Source organism: Hakea prostrata, chromosome 2, assembly GCF_041222555.1.
Source record: "Hakea prostrata isolate BN-2017 chromosome 2, UWA_Hpros_2, whole genome shotgun sequence".
NCBI lineage: Eukaryota > Viridiplantae > Streptophyta > Magnoliopsida > Proteales > Proteaceae > Hakea > Hakea prostrata.
The window spans coordinates 55,519,813-55,539,800 of record NC_142601.1 but is presented as its reverse complement, the minus strand read 5'-3'; the positions used below and the strand labels follow the sequence as shown (position 1 = coordinate 55,539,800).

Here is a 19,988-nt window from a genome sequence, read left to right as displayed (position 1 = left end):
TGGCTTCTCAGACTAGAGCAAGTTGTAGAATTGATTGGTTGCTGAGAAATTTTAGGTACATCCTTACAACTCATGATTGGGGCAGTTGAGGGTCCATTCTGAACTACAATAGTAGAGACCAGATACTTGTCTCTATCCCTGTACAAATGGCTCAAGCTATACGATGATTCTGTAAAAGATCCATTAAATACGGAGGCTGATATAGTGTATCAGTTTTATGAAATGGAGCCAAAAGAAGAGCAGAGAACCAGAGATGAAGGAGCAAGAGTGAAGAAGAGAAGGAAGAGGGGGAGTTATATGAGGTGCAGCTCTCCTCATGCAGCTGCTTTATAGGAGACCCAGATTTAAGAAACTTCCTAAACCTGGTTACATGCAAAGTAGAAACTAGTCATATTGCTTGATACTCAAGCTACAAAGTTTTTTTTTTTGTTATAAATAAAAAAAAAAGAAGCAAAGACAAAAAAAGGAAAGATCTTGGAGAGGTGTCCCACGGTACACAAAGATTTTGTACCCTTCTTTACATAGCATCGTTAACACTCCCCTCAAGCTAAAGTATACAAATCTCCCATGCCCAGCTTGCAACAACCAAGCTGCTCTTAAAGGTGGGGCCGAACAAGGGCTTGATAAAGAGATCACCAAGCTGCTCTCCAGATGGAACAAAATGAGTGACAATCTTCTTTTTGAGGTCAACGTCTCTAACAAAATGGCAATCAACCTCGATGTGCCTGGTACGCTCATGAAACACGGGATTACTAGCAATGTTTCCATAGTTGGGTTGTAGGAAACCCTAGCTCAAGAAGAAAAAGATAGCACCAACATTAACTCAGTAGTGGTGTGAGCTATCGCTCAATATTCAGCTTCAGTGCTTGGCTGAGCAATAGTAGTTTGTTTCTTGCTCCACAAAGTGACAAGATTACCTCCAACAAAAGTACTATCCCAGTATGAGAACTTTCACCGTCGTCCTCAGTCCAGCCAGCATTGGAGTATTTCCTACTATGTCAACATGTTGGTGGGGACTGGGGACAATGGAGACCTGTCACCATCAGCCTCAGTCTAGTCAGCATTGGAGTGTATCCTTTTCTAATGTCAACATGTTGGTGGAGATGATAAATCAGTCCCTTGCCAAGAGCTCCTTTGAGATGCTGGCATACTGCAATATATGACAAACTGCTTTCCGACGAACTTTCTTGGGAGAGTGCATAAGTTGACTCACTGCTCTAACAGAAGGAGAGAAGGTTTTTGTAACACTAAGGTAAATAAGGTTGCCAACTAAGCTTCTGTAGCAGTGAGGATCATTGGAATCTTTAGTTTAAACGGAGCTGAAACTTTTGGCAAGGATCCTAGGTGTGTCAATACGTTTAGGAGTAAGAAGACTTGTTCCAATTAAGAGATCCAGCATACACCCTTTCTTTGAGACAAGTTAATCCCTGTGTTGCTGTGGAGTACCTCAATGCCAAGAAATTACCTGAGATGACTCAAGTCCATTTAGAATTGTCAATGAAGGTAGCGTTTTACTGTAGCAACTCCAGTAGAATCATTTCAAAAGATAATGATGTCATCAACGAACACTTTTTGCAAGTATGACCACCTTGGAGCCTTGATGGTGAGTAGCATTAAGAGAAACCACAGCAGGTGACAATGGAGCTAAACTTGCCAAACCATTCAACTACAGACTATTTCAACTGATAAATAGCTTTATGAAGTTTCCATACCTTACTAGATGTTCCCCCTTGAGCAACAAACCCCGGAGGTTGCTCCATATAAACCTCCTCTTGAAGATCACTGTAGAGCAGGGCATGTTTGACATCTAGTAAACAAGTGGCCAATCCAGATTGATGGCTAAAGATATAAAAACTCGAACAGGATTCGGCCATGCAACAGGGGAGGAAGTCTCAAAGTAGTCAATACCCAATGCTTGAGTATAACCCTTAGCAACCAGATGTGCCTCAAGATGTTCAACAGATCCATCTGGAAGATATTTAACAGCTCCTACACCCAACAGCAGTGAACCAGATCCTTGTCAGGAGTCAAATTGACAATGGACCGTGTATTACAGGATAACAAAGCATCCTCTGAACCCAAGTTTCGGTGAGGTTGGATGCTTTTTCTTCTTCTTTCTCTTTCCTCCTTTATCCCCAAAACTGGACTTCTTGACCGGAGATTTCGTTCGGCAGAGCAATTTTGCGCCCAGGGTGAGAGAGGGCCCAATGATGGGATTTAGGGGCAGCAATGGCAGACAATGAGGAATAAAAAAGAGTGATGTAAAGATGGGATATGCATATCAATATATAATTACTAATAGGATATTGAGGTGAAGGCTTTAGGGTGCGTTAGTGTGTACCTTTTCGAATGGCAATCAGTAAGGAGGATCTGAACAATCAGTAGGCAGATCAGCAGGATCCCTGTCAGGAGCTGGCTGGGTTGTCACTGCCTTCATTGGCACACCCTTACAGGTGCAGGAGGTGCCAGTGGCGAACTGCTAGAGGGATTTTTTTTTTGGGGGTATCTTTAGAGATGGTGACATCAACACTGACAAGTGACAATCAGAAACAGGTAATGGGGTAAAAACATTGGTGACCCAAGAAAAATACACTCAACAACCCTAAGTGAAAGTTTGTGATGTAAGCACGAAATTCCCCATGGCCGAAACCCTAATTTGGGTCCCAAGGCCCAACCCAAGTGGCGCAACCAGGGGCTGGCTGAAACCCCTTTGGGGCAATTTGGTCATTTCCCTTCATATTTAGTTAATTTTTTTTATTAACTTTGTGAGTCAAATCTGTTTTTAATTCCTTGTTTGAGTCAGTTAAGTGAAGTCTAGTTAGAGTGGGAGTGCCATTAGGAATCTATTTTAAATTGTGTTGCCTTGTGGATAATTAGGTATTTTATTGCAAAATTAAGTTTCGTTTATTTGTGGGTGATGTTTAATTAGTTGTAAGAGGGATCCTAGTCTATAAAGGTTTCCCCAATTGAGTCAGTCTTTATTTCCCAGTTAGAGTCTTGGTCCTGCCCCTCCATCTAAAAGGTATAAATAGCCTACCCCATTCATTGTAAACTTAAGCTGAATTGAATAAAGAATCTGAATTTGAGGGAAAAGGATTGTGGCCTTCTTGGGGAGCGCCACTGTTGAGTTTTGAGAGTGTATTCTAATTCCAGCATCTTCCTTCCAATCTCCAGTATCAATTTAACAGTCCAGCACATCCACTAGCCCCCACCCCCTTTCCTGCTCTCTCACTCGCAGTCATCCCCAACCACTTCCCAACCCTGTGATACCCCCAGCAGCCCCTCCCACCTCTCTGAACTCCTCCCTCACCCCTGCGGCAACCCCTCTCCCTTCTTTCTCCCATTCAGCCCCTCCCCCTTTCCCTTCTTTCTTGCGGCATATTTGAATACAGAAAAAGAAAAGGAAAGCAAATAGAAAAGAAAAAGGAAAGAGAGAAGAAAATAAAGAAAGGAGAAAGATCAAGAAAGATTGCACAAGTACTCTACCCAAGAATCCCAGTTACCTCAAACCCTTCCAGTAGGGATTTGTTAAAACCCTGACTACCCCATATCAATCCATTTACTTCTGTTAAACCAATCTTACCCAAACCCCTCCCAAGAGCTCCAAGAAAACTACTCAAGATCAACCCAAATCTTCCCTAATCCGTCCCCTACCCAATCACTGACTTCCTAGGTCTCTCTAAACACACCCCATAATTCTCTGTTACAACCTGTAGGATTTGTTAAAACCTTAACATCCCAAAACCTATCCATAACAAAACTTGCCCGTCTCTAGCTATCTCTAAGTAAACGCTTATTGATCCCATATCCATCCCATCTTGATATGATAATTACTTTGCAGGTTCTCAAGAGGATTAATTCTGGGCTAACCGGCTAACCTCAATTCTAGGGAAAACAGTCAAAAAAACTCCAACCCTAGAATTTGGTTGCACCAATTTGTCAAGTCAGGTGTAAAACATGAACAAAGCAAGCCCACCCAAACACACAAGGAGTGACAGAAAACAAAGTAAGTGTTAGGATGTAGGACAGCAAAGGGACTTGATTATCTAGTACAAAGGCGAGTATATGATTAATGAGAAAACATGCAGTCAAAATGGCATCACATAAAAAAAGTTTTTGAACATGTGTATGTAACATAATAATAGATATAGTGATACCTACAAGATGCCTATTTTTACATTCAGCCACCCCATTTTGTTGATGGGTGTATGAACAACTTGTCTGATGCAAAATATCTGTGGAAAGACAGAAGGCGGAGATCTTCTGTGTCTGAACATATTCAAGTGCATTATCAAAGCAAGAAACCTTAATAGAAGCATTAAATTGGGTTTTTATTTCATTTTTATAATTCTGAAAAATGGAAACAAACTCTGGCTGATCCTTCAACAAATATGCCCAAGTCATACGAGAATGGTCATCAATGAAGCTAACAAAGTAATTAAAACCAAATAATTTTCTTGCACAAGGACCCTAAAGGCCACTGATGAAAAAAGAGATGAACTACACGAATTAATATGAGCATGAAACAAAGACCTGTGATGTTTTCCCAGTTCACATGCTTCACATTGCAAGATGGAGATGGACCGGCAGCTTGGAACAATGAGTTGAAGCTTGTCCAAGGAAGGGTGTCCAAGGCAATAGTGCCACTGCAATGGAGTCATAACAGTAGAGGCAGCAGTTACAGTAGATGGACCAGCCCCATTTAAGTAATACAATCTTGACTATTCAAGCCCTCATCAATCGTCCTATCGAGCTGCAGATCCTGGGAAACACAGAAGGAAAAAAATGGTAATTGACCAATGAAGTTTTTTGGTAAGTTGACTATCTGATAACAAGCTCAAGGGAAGTTTAGGAACATAATGAACAGGAAACAGATGCATGGAGTTAGTAGGAAATACCACACTCTGACTTGTAGTGTTGGTAGAAGAACCATTGGCAAGAATAGCTGGAGATGAATTAGAAAACTAGATAGAATGGAAAACAAATTAGACTTACCTAGGGTTATATGGTACTGGTAGGATGCACCAGAGTTACTAATCAAAGGAGTGGAGGTGGTTGTAGTGAAGGCAGAGTTACCTGTGTGGGTTACGGTTGTATAGGAGGATGAGTGTATGGTGGCTTCAAGCTGTTGGAGGTGTTTCAAAGGACATGCATAGTCATCATGAGAGGCATGAGACCCAATGGACGTACCTCTTGATGGAGAGTAGTGGTGTCAACTGAAGTAGAGTCACTGATAGGATCAATAAAGCTAATATTGACCAACTCATGAGCCCAATCTGGTTTTCCATGTTTCGTCCCACGTGTCTACAGTGGGATTTGGTCTGCTGCAAAATGTGTTTTGACAAGCAGATCTATCAAAAGTTTGTTGTCATCAGAGTTAAAACCAATGTCCCACACCCACTACCATGAGTTTGTCCACGACCTCTATTAAACCCTCTACCATGATCAACTATAAATGCTGAAGTTTCCTTGGAGACACCTATAATGGGCTCTTTTGGCTACAAGCAACCAAATGATTCAGCCTGGAAGAGGGACTGTTTCTCTAGTAAGTAACTGGCTTTTAAAATCAGGTTTAGGAGGATCATCTTTAATATTTTAATTTCTATTTGGCATGAATGTAGGCCTTAACAACTTGAGACTATAGAAGATAGTTCAAAGTTCCTTTTAACTTAATAGTGGCACTCTGCTAATCTGAACGTTAGTGTATCACCAGGGGGCTTAGTTTCAGCCTGAGCACACAGGAAAAAGAAGCAGAAGCAGCAAACCACTAACAGTAGCAAGCAGTTCGAAAACATCAGTAGCAATAATAACAAGCAGCAATGGCATACCAGTCCAACAAACAGAGAAGAAAGCAGGGGTACAAGTTGTATCAATATAGTGTATTAGATTCCCAATATGTGAGGGAAAACAAATAAGGAAAGATGTGAAGTGGAGAGGAATCAACAGTACTCTAAAAAAGCCACAAAACAAAGAATAGCCAACTCCATATGATGATTTTACAGAAGAAGATCAAGCCATCACCTAGGCACTAAATCTGGATTAAAGGCTGCATCTGATGTGAGAAATATGTTAACAAATTTCGGCTTCATCTAATGAACTAATCGGCTACAACTTGGCATTGAAAATTCTGAAGATTCACAACCCAGAATGGGTACAACTGACCATCATAAGTAAGAAACGGATGTAGATTAGACTTGGAAGACTTTGTGCTTTACAATCACTTTTCTGAGCACAATCAGGTAAGTGGAAGGGCAGCAACCTGCTGCTGTAGGTAAGGGGGAGGGGGGGGGATTTTTTTAGAGAGACTCTCAAAACAGCAGCCAAGGGAGATTGAGTCTTTTAATGGTGATCTTTAATGCTCTGAACCATGTCAATTTTATAAAACCAGAGCCCAAAGAAGAGCAAAGAAACAGACTGGTGAGTGAAGACGAGGAGGGAGAGTTGCCTGGAATGCAGCCTTCCCTGTCATGCTGCTTGCTTTATTAATAGAGGAGATCCAGATTTAGGAAGTTGGTTACATGCAAAATAGAAACTAATAGTATTGCTTGGTACTCATGTTACAAAGTTAAAAGAAGAGAATGAAAAAGAAAGACATTGGAGATATCCAACGATACAGAACTGTGTACCCTTCTTTACATAGTCATCATTAACATTGTCAATTAAGTGTTTTCAATTTGATCCATCTTGGGTCTTCATAAAAGAATAAAAAATAGGAAAAAATCTTAGTTGTAGCAAACCAGCCATCCCCACGTCCCCCATAATAAATCTACTTTTCTTTGGACATATCCAAATACATATATAAACATATCTACCTGCCTGTGGCAAAAGGACAAGGTGGAAGGCATTAAGATACTGGGAGAGGATGTTATCATAAAGTGTAGGTGTCGTCCATTGCATAAATTTTGACAAATTAAAGCAATTGAAGTTGTTTTTATTCTCAAGGCATGTTTTATACTTTTACTAGGCTGAACCTCCTAATGTAATGAATGCAGTCTCGTGTGTTAGTTCATTACCTAGCATCCACATCAATATCATCTACATGGCCACACATTTGCTTCTATTCCTCAATACTTCCATGTCTATGTTAATTCATAGTCCCACACTCTTGTAATAATAATAATCTAATTGCTGCACAGGTTTTGTGGTCCTTTAAAAGATTCTTGTGATGATAAAATAGTTCCTGAAGGAATTCCTACTGGCATGTTAGCACCACCGCTGATTGGCATGCAAGAGGATAAAGAGGTTTCGAACAATTGGAAGATCTCAAAATCCAAAAGGAGTGCTCATATTTTACGAAGAGTGTTTTCTCAGTTCATCAGGATGATTGTTGATGGAATGATTGGATATGTGCGTCTTCCAAGAATCATGGCTAAACTCCTTTCAGATAATGGTAGCCAGGAGTTTGGTGATTTTAAACTGACAATTTTGGGAATGCTGGGCACATACAATTTTGAGAGGAGAATTCTGGTATTTCTCTTCTTTTCTTTTCATTTGTATGGTTGATTCAACTTATGCATTCTAAACTCTGCTTATAGGTCTCCTTAAGTTTTGGCACGTAACTGCGTCATATTTTATTAGTGCAGCCATAAATGATTCTCATATTTCAGGTTTATGTAGATATTGCTGTGATCTCCTTTTCTTTTAAGGATGAATGAAGCCCATAACTGTCTTGATATTACTCGTGGACTGACTTGGATTGTCTTTTTGTTTTACAAAGTTTATTTTAAGGATTTTTGTTTTGCACTATGTTTGCCATTTATACATCCAGAAAGTTGAGGAGCAAAATGTGCTCTGGTTACCTTACTTGTCCCTTCGTCTTCGCATTTTTGTCTACTATAATTGTTCAGTAGCTAGTAGGAAGTTTGGACACAATAATGATTGGTGAATCTGTATGGACATGGCTAAATGGTGTTGTCATCATAATAATGATTTGTGCACTTTGTTGTGTCAGGACACAGCCAAATCCTTGATTGAGGATGATTCATTCTATACCATGAGTCTGCTTAAAAAAGCGGCGTCCCATGGATATGCCCCGCTCAGTCTCATTTGCTGTATGTGCAGTGGCCTTCTTACCAAGGAAAAATGTGATTCAAGCATTCGAGTTTTCAGTTGTGGTCATGCAAGCCACCTCCATTGTGAAATTCAGGGAAACAGTGCATTGAATAGGGGTTCCTTGGTTGGGTGCCCTGTTTGTACACCAGAGAAGAAGATCGAGAGATCCAGAAGTAAATCAGTCCTTTCAGATAGTGGGCTTGTTGGTAATCATTTATTGAGGAATCAGCAAGTACAAAAGACTCACACACACAACTCACACGAGCCTGAGGGATTGGAGAAGCCTTATGGGCTTCAGCAAATTTCTCGGGTATGTTAGTTTCTGGTGTACTTTCTTCCCGATAGTTCACTAGTATGTGTATACATTTTTTTCTAATTACTTCTGAACTTTGATGCTGCAGTTTGAAATTTTGAGTAATCTTCAGACAGCCCAGAAGTCTCTCCAAATAGAAAACCTGCCTCCGTTGAAACTTGCACCACCTGCTATCTATCATGAGAAGGTACCAAAGGGAACTCATGTTTTGACTGGAGAAACTAGTAGCACTCCAGCAAAAGGTGAAAAACCAAGAAAGAATAAGCAACCGAGAGAGCTGAAGCCAAAAGGATCATCAATTCGGTTCCCCTTGAAATCTAGTATATTTGGTGAGTGATTATCCTTCCTAAATCAAAATGTTTTGTTGGTCTGAAGATCAACCCTGACATATTTGGTATGCTTTTTTTTACAGGTAACGAGAAGACGAGAAAGTTTTAACACAGGTGTAAAGATTTGACCACTATACTTGAATAATTAATGGGGCTTGTATCTCCATGCCAATTCCTTTTATTCTTCCTTTTCTTTCTTGTAGGGGGCTGGGTTTACATAAATTAGTTGTTAGTTATAGCTGTCCTATAATTATGCTGTACAAAATTGAGAGCAAACGGAGTTGTAGAAAGATGAGAATCGAGTAGTTGTATCAAATGAATTTTCTTTACACAGTTTTGTAAAACAGTTTTCTCATATATGAATGGTACTTCTGTGTCATGATTTTAAAATCTCGTGTAAGCACTAATTGAAAGCTAAAACGAGTACTGGAGAATCACCATAATTATACAGTAATTTTAAGATGCAACTAGAATTTTCACAGGGTTAACTCAAATTGGCATTCAGTTTATCAAACAATTCCCAAAACGGTACACCTTTTCCCTCTTCTAATAGTTGACATTTTGCCAAAACGGTACACCTTTTCCCAAAGGGTTACTTGTAGTGGGTAATGACCGGCACCTCTTATCGTGGGTACACCTTTATGTTTTGGTAAAAATCTCTCTTGTGCCACCCCCTATAATTCCTATCAAGAATTGTGACACGTGACAATTAATTATCCAAGGGACAAAATTAGACCCAATTAGGAACTGAATCTTATAAATTCCTAAAATGCCAATAGAGGGTTACTAAAATGGTTAGTAATCTGATTTCTCAGTAGATAGGTTGTAGGTAACTTGATTTCTCAGTAGAGAGGTTGTAGGTTCAACCCTTTCTGCTCTATCCCCAATTTCTTTGTATGAAAAAGTGTCTTTGTACCCAAAAAGATTTTTCCTAAAATTAGGAGAAATTTAGGAATTCATTAGATTCACTTGGGAGAAAATTCCTAAAGAAAAGAGGATTAACAAAATTGGGAAAAAATTTAGGAATTTATTATATTCAATTCTTAGTTGAGTTAACTATCACATGTCACAATTAACTACCACATGGATTCACATGTCACAATCCTAGATAGGAATTACAGGAATTATTATAGGGGGTGGGAATTGTAGAGGGTGTGACCCATTGTATTCCTATCAAGTACAGTCCTGTTCTCTCCAAGCTTCCCCAAACCTTTTCGCTTGGGTTCATAGTTGTCAAGGCGTCGCCTCGGCGTTTGGGCTCCTTCGGAGCGCCTCAAATTGGCATCGCCTTATTTTTAAGCAATAAGGCGTCCGCTTTTTTTTCTTTCTTTTTTAAATCACGAGAAAGATGCCTAATCGAAGACATATCGAAATGCTTATTAGATTCCGATTGTAAAGTATCTATTGTTTGAACCTATATGCACATGTATAATGACGCTACATGTGATCAAATGTTAAAATAAAAATAAAAACAAACAAAATTGAAAGAGAATAAGTTCTTGACTCAAGTCTCACACTCTCACTCTCACTCTAATACCTAATCTCTTTCTCTCTTCCTCTCTTCTTCTCTTCCATTCCCGGAGCGATACTCCGGCAAGCAGTGGCCAGTGACAAGCAACTTCTTCTCTTCCTTTCTTCTTGCGACTTTTTATTTAGGACCTATTATGCGTGGTTTGTAGTATGTTGGATGACTTGAGGTAGTCTGATATTAATTTTTTTATTGTATAAGATATGATAGATTTAGAGTGAATGAGATGTACACTAAAAATTTCACTTAAAACGCCTCAACCGCCTCAAAAGCGCCTCGGAGGGCGCCTCGTCAACTCATCGCCTCAATTAGCTTAAACCACCTTGCATCGCCTCATCGCCGTGACAACTATGCTTGGGTTTTGGCTGCTCTTGAAAATCATAAAAACTAGAGTTGCAATCTCCCTTGGATCTGGAATTTGGATCTGTTTCAACTCAATTAACAATTGATTCAAATAGCTCAGTTGCATGACTCTGAATCCATGAATCTTTTCGGAAGAAAACCAACACAAAAATCTTCAGTATTAGATTCAATCTATTCCAACATCCAAGTGTTCTGTAAATATGGGTCATTTTCTTCAACAATGGATCAGGGATCATTTTTCCAACATCCAAGTGTTCTGTGAATATGGGTCATTTTCTTCAACAATGGATCAGGGATCATTCTTCCAACATCCAAAATCTTTTCTCGAGTGAAATCAGGGGTACTGTCAATGTTGATCACTCCTCCACACAAAACCAACCCCAAACACTCAAGAATTTCGAGCTTTTACAGGATAAGAACCTGATGGCTCTGCCAACTAGTGTGGGTGGATCACCTCACAGAGAGAGAAGTCAGGAATAAGAGCCTACATTGAATTAGTCAATTCTTGTTCAGGCTTCTCAGATGAACCCACTGCCGTTGAGTTCAAAGACTCAAACGCTTCTTAAAGGACAACCTGCATCCTAGCTCATAAAGGTGACAAAGGTTAATAAACTAGGTTGATAAGATGACAAAGAAGTAGTCCAGCCAAGCACACGATAGGATATCATTATTTCTTGTATGTTGTAAGCAGCCAAAAACCAACCACCACCAAGCCTTCTTGCTGCTTAGAAGCCACTTTTTATTCCAGCCACTGAAGATAGAGATTCTCCAACAGAGCTTCATCACAACATTTCCCTATGTTGTGGCAGCATGTAAGAGGCTTAAGCCCTCTTATTATAACGTCAACCAACAGTTAAGAACCATCTTAAGGGTATCTTCCATATAGATTCAGTAATGATGATGTGATAGATGTCACAGAGAGTTGAGAGGAATCTTTTCATGTACTTTCATTATCCCTGACACTCCTTCCTCCTAAAACATGGTGGACCATCCACCAATTAAACCTGTTTTTGGTACCTCTCCTCATAGTCTGTAATCAGCTTTGGACTTGATCTAGTATTGTAATTGAAAGACTCAAAGAACAGCAGTTAAAACAAAATTCAAATCAAAGAATAATTCAGGATAGACGTAGGACAAAGGGTATTCAGATCGGGGGAGAGATTTCAAAACAGCAATAGGAGAAAACAACTTATACCAAATCAGGTATGAAATTTGATGCAGATTCTCAAATAGGCATGAAACAGAACCAGAAATCAACAAGTAAACAGTAACCTAGATAAGGGGTGAAACACAACCAGAAATCAACTAGTAAACAGTAACCTAGATCCGGGGTTAAACAATCATTAACCAGGTAATTTTGCAAACAGAAAATTAGGTTTAAAACAGACATTTAACTCAATTAGTATTTAAGTGAAAGGAATAAAAGAGAATTGGTTCAAGCATGAATCAGAATGTCAATGAAGAAAAGTGTAGAATCAGAGAGCTATAATAAATCGATATCAGCAATTCAGAATATGCTGAAATTCAAATTGAGTTCATGAATTGTTCCAGAATATTAGGCCTTAACATGCGATGATTCTAACTGTTGGATTGCTTAATCTCAAAAAACATGTAACGAGAAAATTCAAGTATGAATAAGAATTCGCAGAAAACTCAAGGTCTGAACTGAACTTGTTAATGGAAGAAACAAAAAACAATTATACAATAAATCAAATGGAATAAAAGCAGCCAAAGAAGATGAACATGAGGATGACCCACCCGGGCTTTTCACTGCAAAGTGTCAATAGGATCAAACATCTTTCCTAGATACATAAGGAATTTCTTGATCAAACATAAGATCTTCAATGAAAAGAAAAGAAGCAGCAGCAGCAGCAGCTGTATTTACCAATTTCATGTACAATACTGGCATCCCTTGACCATAGTTTGAGGTCTCAGTGAGATCTTACTAAATATTTTGATATTTAAACTAATAAATTGAAACCAGCCACACGAGCCACGACGGTGTCCCGCCGCCGTCAGCCCCCCACCCCGGCCCCCGCGGGGGCGGGGGCGCCCCCCCCCCCCTTTGCCCCTCCTTTGAACAGGAATTGTTTTTAATTTACCAGAATAAATGACAAAATCAGAAATTTCTTGAGTATATTTCACATTGCTTTTCAACCCACTTCTCATAATCTTGGAGTAGTTGATCAATAAGAAGTGGAACAAGTTTATCCACCATATCATTGCAACTGAATGATGTCCATGTGGTGAAACTAATAAAACCAGTAACATAAGCTCTATAGAAACCCATCCATAAAATAGAAGCACACTTATCTTCAGTTCAGGACAGTTTTGGATATATGATATAGCACAATGAAAACTCAGACAGCTATAATTTAATATCAATATCCTTGCTTCAGATTAAAAAAACCCCAATAGCAGGTCATGGAATACGAATGATGGTTTTACTACAGAAATTCTACAAACAGATACAACTGTAAGCCTCTATGGTAAAAGTATTATCTTTCCATAGAGAAAAAAGGGGAAAGGAAATACCAGAAACTAGGCCAGCAGAAAAATTGCAGATTTCATGAAACCTAACAACTAAATTCCCATTCCTATTTTAAATGTAAATAGTATAAGTTACATCAAATTTCCAGCATTCTCAATTAGAGATATTGGAATCGACATAAATAAGCTGTTATATTTTGGTGGATAGAAGAGCAAGATGTACAAGTTTGTTCACCAAAATCTTAGGTGGACTGTTCTCTCTCAGTTGGAGCAGAAGATCACCCATACGGTTGAAGCAAAGTACGATCAATCATATTAAGCTTACCCTAGAGGTCAGCATGAGTATCATTCTGATTGGTTATGGATGGTTTTTATTATTATCAAAATTTCAAGTGTAATAGTCTGACTAAAATGGAGGTGAAATTAAAGTAACAAGTGCGTATCTCCACAGTTATATTTCACCAAAATTAGTTAAGTTTCAGGCCCCAAAAAAAAAAAAGAATATTGTTTATATGAAAAGATGCAAGACTTTTTACAAATATCAACATTATCCACCTCTAAACACCCAAAACATGCAAAAAGGAACCATTCTGGAAAATTATACTCCAAAAAATTCAAAGGGTCCTTCCAAAATTCTGTGAGAACTTAAATGTTTCACCATATTTCAGCTTCTAACATCAGTAACAAAATGAAGCAAGGTATTTATGCATCAAAGTCGAAGAGATTTGTGGTTTTCCTTTTTTTTTTTAATTCAAAGAATCATGTTAAAAACATCAATAACTGCTGGAACTATTTATGATTCTGAGTATATTCATAGACCAAAAGAGGGAAATTTTTGGAAACCCAAAGTCCTCCCCCCCCCCCGGGGCCCCAAGAAAGAAAAGAAACAAACACTCACATTTTGGTATCTTGAATTATAAGTACATTATCTACTTTTAGTTTCTCAAAAAGATCATTAAATTTTAATAAACTAAAAGAATTCAGAACATTAGAGTTTAATATTGGTCGGCAGTAAACTAAAAGATAATACAAATTTAATTATTTTCTCTACCACATATGTCCATGCAGTAAAGGAAAACATTTAATGGTTCCATAATTATAATGACAATCCTACTCGGGCATGTAAGCTAAATTTATATTGACAACCACTTTCTCCAAGACAGACAAGATTGATGGATATCCTCCTGCCGATGAATCTTCTATCTACTATCTTCTAACATCCACCATGTCATTATTTAAAAATATATCCACTAAGGTATCCACTTTTGTTATAGTTATCCAACTCTTCAGCTTTTATACCCTACCATCTAGTCTTTTGAATGCAAGCTATGTTAACTGTACTTCTCCTCATAATATCTATCAATTCTAGACTTCTACCTGTTAAGATTCGATAGTCCAAGATGTTAGTATAATCCTATGTTTTTGGATAAGGTTTTCTACCCACACTCGTCCATGGAATCCTTGTATACTTGTCATTGCAACCAAACACCATTTCTTGTGTTTATATTGTACTGAAATTCTTTAATTACAATTGGCTTCAGTGCACATGTTCAATCCACACTATAGAACACATTAATGGTGTAGATAGAGGAACTAAAAATGTATCTACAAATGCAACCTATTTCAACTACAGGTTAGCTCACACATGGCACAAACTAGAAAGGAATTTGAAAAGCACAGTCCTCTCCTTTAAGTAATGCCAATTAGAATGTGCATATGTACAGTTTTCAACAGTCTAAATACCAATAAGGTCACCACATTCTGGAAGATACTCTGGTGAAACCCTCCTCCAGCCCCTCGCCCAACCTTTAATGTAATTATTTATTGCCAGAAGGAAAATGGATAACAATGCCTCAATTAAGAGAATGGTCTCAAACTATACACCCAAATAATGATAACACCTGCAGAGTAACAGGAAAAGGCACCATGCCTGGTCAAAAGGGTCATCCAAAAAATCAGACAGCTTAACACTAGGGCTATAACCAGAAGTTAACATTATGAGTTCATCAATACATCTTTACATCAACAAAATGCATTTTGAATTCTAACAGTTAAAAAACTATGAGACAATGTTTTCACTATAAATGAATGTGCACACACTATACAGTTGCAAGTATCGAAAAATATAAACCAAAATATAGATCAGAGAAGTTAACAGAATCACAACAAATCAATGAAGGTTTGACAAAGCAAAATTAATCAAGCAAGCAATGTTATCTTCTTTAATAAAATTATGTTCCATCTATATATTACTTTTCTTTTTCAATTTCTTCCAATAAAATTTCTGTGCATTAATAGTTTCGATTGAAGACATTGTAACATGTAAACTGATGAAACAGTTCCAATTGAGATAAGTCAGTAACTATAACTTTCAGTACCTGATTAAACAGAAAAATATTACAACAACAGGAGTTTGTAGTTGAATTTTCTCAGAGCGATAGGACAATATTCCATTCTCAAGCAGCATGTGGGAAAAAAACAATGGAGCTGGATCTTCTTCCACCAAAGCCTAATCCTAGTTCATGGAAGTCACATGAGGAGCTAGTGGTTATCCATTTGCTCCAACTGGCATTGTTTGATAACTGGAGTTTCACTCTTCTATCTTATTTCCTTCTTAAAGCCATACTCTTCCTCTTCTGACTCAAAGCAAAACGCCTTGCCATAGCAGTGTTGTAGAATCTCCTCATGTGCTCTGATAGTCTATGAATAGCTTGGAGATCACCAACCAGTGAAAGCTGCTTCATAAACAAGTCAAACTTCTGATATGGCAATTTCATTCCCTTGTTCACCACTTCCTCCAAGAGAGAGCAGGCATCTTCACTTCTCCCACAACCAAACAGGCCTTCAATCATCACACAGTATGTATCAGTATTCTGTAAGCAGCCTCTCTTATCCATCTCCTGCCAAGTCTCAAATACTCCATCTGTGTCACTGATCTCAAAAAACATCGTGATCAGCATATTGAAAGTATGCACACTAGGCACACACCCTACTTCAATCATTCTTCTATAAAGTACGAGTGCCTCATCTGCTTTCCTAAGGTCACAAAGGACTTTGAGGAAGCAATTGTAAGTAACAATATCAGGTGGATAGCCTTTCTGTCCCATCTCTTCCAAGACTCTGTAGGTTTCCTCTATTTTTCCCACCGAACACATCCCTTCTATCAGATCTTTGTAGGTTGTAACATCTGGAAGGGAACCACTATCCCACATGTCCGCTAGAAGTTTAAAGCATTCCTCAATCCTGTCACTCTGAGCAAGGGCCACAATCATGATGATGTAAGTCTTTGCAGTGGGAGAAGACATGGTTGAACCTTTTGTTCTCATGAAATCAAATAAAGCAGCTGCCTCTGACACCATTCCAGCTTTGCAGAATGTATCAATGGCAGTGGTATAAGTAAAATTATCTGGAGTAAGCCCAAGATCAATCATTTCCTCTAATACCCTCATTCCTCTTGTTGGGTTTCTCACTCTGCACCATCCAAAAAACAGAATATTGTATGTGTTCGCATCTGGCCTAACCTTGCTCTTAATTTTCATAAACATGGCTTCGGCTTCCTCAACCAGACTACACTTGCACAATGCATCCAATAACAAGTTGAAGGCATTAGTTTCTGGTTGAGTCTTCACTCTTATCCTCTTCTTCTTTGTAAATTTCTGAAGATGAGTCAGATGTTTTTCTGTGTAATTTCTTAAGATGGTGAGAAGAGCTTCAATAGGGACCGAATTCCTCTCCTTTCTCTTCATGTAATCCAGCATATCACAAACGATTCTGAACTGTTTTACCTTGTATTTCGTACTGGAAAGTATATCAAAAATCTCATTGTATGTTTGAGGTTGATGAAAATAGTCTTCTTGATGGCCTGCCCACATAAAGAATCTGAATGCTATCTTCTCCTCAAAATGAAGCCTGCGGAGGATCTCATCAACCAGTGCAGTTGTAAGTTTTACGCCCGACTGGTCAAGAGCCTTCTCCATGCTTCTATCAACACTAGAATTCTCTATTATAATATTGTACAATATATGAGAATCACGGGCTATCCTTTCATCCTGAATATTAGTCCTACAACCACTAATGCTTTGATCTACTGAGAGAACCTCTGAACAAAATGAGCACGAACCAACCTGGAAAACAGTAAGTGGATTTGATAGGGATGCAAGTAAACCAAGATTTCTACCAGACCTGCAACTCGAAAACGACAATGAAGGTCCTGGAAGAGGTGAATGAGGAAAAGCCCCGATTGCAGGAATCACTGGAGACTGGTAATATTGCAGCGAAGGTACATATACAAACCCATAAGAAGAACAAAATCGATATGTAGACATTAAAAGATGCGATTTTGAACATTGAAGAACACCAAAATTTAGAGCTTGAGTCGACCGATGCGGTGACACAGAAGCAGTTGAATTTCTTACGGAAGTGTAACAGCAAATCCATGAATGCCATACATGAAGATTCGAACACAAAGATTTCCTCACAGCAGGAACAATCAGAACAAGAGCCATGGGCATACCGGAATTCCAGGGGATCCCAAAACGATTAAAAGATATCCGTTCGGAAGCTCATCAGAAGCATAGCAACTCTTCACTAGGCATTGACAAAGAATAGGGTGTTCTTGAAATTCTACTAAAATTACAATAATACAAAAATTCGGTTCTTTCGGGTAACGAAAAACCTTCGAGGAAAGAGTGAGTTCGAGAAGAAGGCTTTGATAATGGAAAACTAAACCAAAAGAAACTCTTTCCTTTAAATTCTCCAGAGCTCACTCCGGCTGTATTCCGCCCAACTGCAGGATGAGAAAATCAAAATGAAAATAGAAAGAAATTATAAAATTAAAAAAAAAAATTCGTTTAATGGTTAAAATTTGTCAAAACAACTAGGATTAGTAATTTAGAGACAGTAATAATAAGTAACCTTTTATAACTAATAAAATTATTTATTTTTAATTTTTGTTATTTAAGTCTTTAATTAAGATTAATTATAGGTGAAGCCTCTGCAGCAGATGACCATAGAGTACAGAAGCATACCAATGAAGGTTGGCAAAATATAATGGTACATGTTTCTCTTTTGGGTAAAAAAAAAAAGAAGGGAAAAATGAAATTTTGAGCCTCAATGGATCAGGTTTTTTCACCAGGTGGTTGCTTTTACACGTTCCTTGCATGGATAAGAATTTAGGATATAATGAAGCTAAAGAAAGATCCACATGAGGATAGTGTATAAATTATTTCACCTCCACCACCCTATGATCAGGAGGTCTTAACCTTTGCCAGCTTTGAGATATAACGTTTCACTTGATCATATTGTGGAGAGAATGATGATGATTTTTAATGGTAAATGATCGTATAGTGGAGAGAATGAAGATGACTTTTAATGTTACCTTCAACGGAAGGGTGTTTGGATTCAATGACATTAATGTGTAATTCTCAGCTGCAAATGGTGAGGATCAAAACTTGTGGTCGAGTTTCTATCTCGACCACTTGTTTTGCATTTTTTTGTTCACTTTTTGAACTACACCAATTATAACAAAAAAATTGCAAAACGGATGGTCGAGATTAACCACAACTTTGAATCCCCACCATAGGCAGCTCAGTGCTACGCATTGATTACGCTAGTACTGAACCACGACCCCAAGGAAAGGTTGGATTCTAAAGAGAGGTATTGCTTTGCTATGAATTAGAACTACCTGATTACCACACAAAAAAAAAAAAAAAACCTACCTTGTGACTTCACCGAGCACCTTGATGCACTTGCTGGAGTCATCATTCATGAAATTCTTTTGCCGTTGCACTTTGATAATACATGCAGAAATATCAGTCCAGATGATCTTGACTACTTGAAGCTTCTACAGAAGTTGAGGAATGGAAATTGTTTCTGAATGGATTGATGTTGACCGATATGGTCTTGGATACCCTCACCTGATGAATCAGTTGTCAAGGACATGTTCTCCAGAGTTCATCTGATACACAAATTCCTCCATGAGAGAGGCTTGGTGACTCACAATGGAAACCTAGGAGCTATTTTAATGCAGCAACAAGAGCCATCCATGCAATGACTCGCTTTCCTTAAAACGTAATTCGCCCTCACACCAAGGTGCTATGAGGTATTGCGAACCGTCTCCCAGGATACAAAGAAACCCAACTTCGAGTTGAATCTCTTGAGTTTTGCTGAGCACTCGCAAAACTTAAGAACAGAGAAGACTTCAGGATTTTCTCTCTTGTACAGCTGTTGTGAAGCTAGATGTATATATAGGCATTGAGGTGCCTCTACTGAACAGTTCATGACTCTGTTCATATAGATGCACCTCTCTGTAGGGATACGAATGCTGACGTTCAGATATGAGCCGTCGGATCGTTCGGCCGCACGATCTAACGGTCCATATTGAACCATCAAAACAATATTTATGGATCTACTTCCATCGCCCTAGATCTACCGTCCTCACTCATACACTGCACACACACTGGCGTGTCTCATTATTATAAGTTAGAGTTAATAGGTGGTACCTATTAATTAACCTGGATTCTGACACCTCGGTTTCCAATATGGGACTATATAATAATACACTTTCCTAAAATAATTAAAGGAAAGTTTTCCGCACTTACAGATCCAATAAAATGAAACATATTTTATTATATTAAAAATAATACAACAATGACCATACCTTTCTCCCATCTTTTTCTGATTGAGTGCAAGCTATTCACGTTTCTTCTCTGGTGTTCTTTGTTGGCCTTACCCAAACAGCAACTAATGTAGCTCACCGTCTGACCAGGAAGCTACCACCATGGATAGTGACAGTGGCCAAAATCTAAAACTTGGCTTCTTACCATGTCAGGTGGGATGTTTCATGACATGACCTCCGAATTCCAACAATTAAAATTTTCTACCAGACACAATGGCACAAGTCGAATAAACATAC

The 19,988-nt window shown here is 38.5% G+C and overlaps 2 protein-coding genes across 3 annotated transcripts in view; one reads left to right on the top strand and one right to left on the bottom strand.

Annotated features, from left to right (window-relative positions):
• The window catches only part of SETH5 (transducin family protein / WD-40 repeat family protein), a 34,717-nt gene extending 25,456 nt beyond the window's left edge, over positions 1-9,261 (top strand). For both annotated transcript variants that reach the window (XM_089145196.1, XM_089145195.1), the window contains exons 16-19: positions 7,137-7,467; positions 7,952-8,362; positions 8,454-8,694; positions 8,778-9,261. In XM_089145196.1, the coding sequence (XP_089001322.1) occupies positions 7,137-7,467; positions 7,952-8,362; positions 8,454-8,694; positions 8,778-8,803 (1,009 nt within the window). In that variant the 3' untranslated portion in view covers positions 8,804-9,261. The remainder of the gene's footprint in view (positions 1-7,136; positions 7,468-7,951; positions 8,363-8,453; positions 8,695-8,777) is intronic.
• Positions 9,262-14,004: 4,743 nt separating this feature from the next.
• On the bottom strand, positions 14,005-17,867 carry LOC149025003 (Pentatricopeptide repeat (PPR) superfamily protein). Its single transcript, XM_089145194.1, has 2 exons — positions 15,454-17,867; positions 14,005-14,976 (listed from the first exon to the last, which is right to left on the bottom strand). The coding sequence occupies exon 1, from the start codon at positions 17,584-17,586 to the stop codon at positions 15,679-15,681; it is 1,908 nt and encodes a 635-aa protein (XP_089001320.1). The 5' UTR covers positions 17,587-17,867; the 3' UTR covers positions 14,005-14,976; positions 15,454-15,678.
• Positions 17,868-19,988: the final 2,121 nt, after the last annotated feature.

Bases quoted from the DNA above. Each gene is read 5' to 3' on its own strand.
- LOC149025003 (XM_089145194.1), bottom strand. From the start codon at position 17,586: ATGCCCATGGCTCTTGTTCTGATTGTTCCTGCTGTGAGGAAATCTTTG.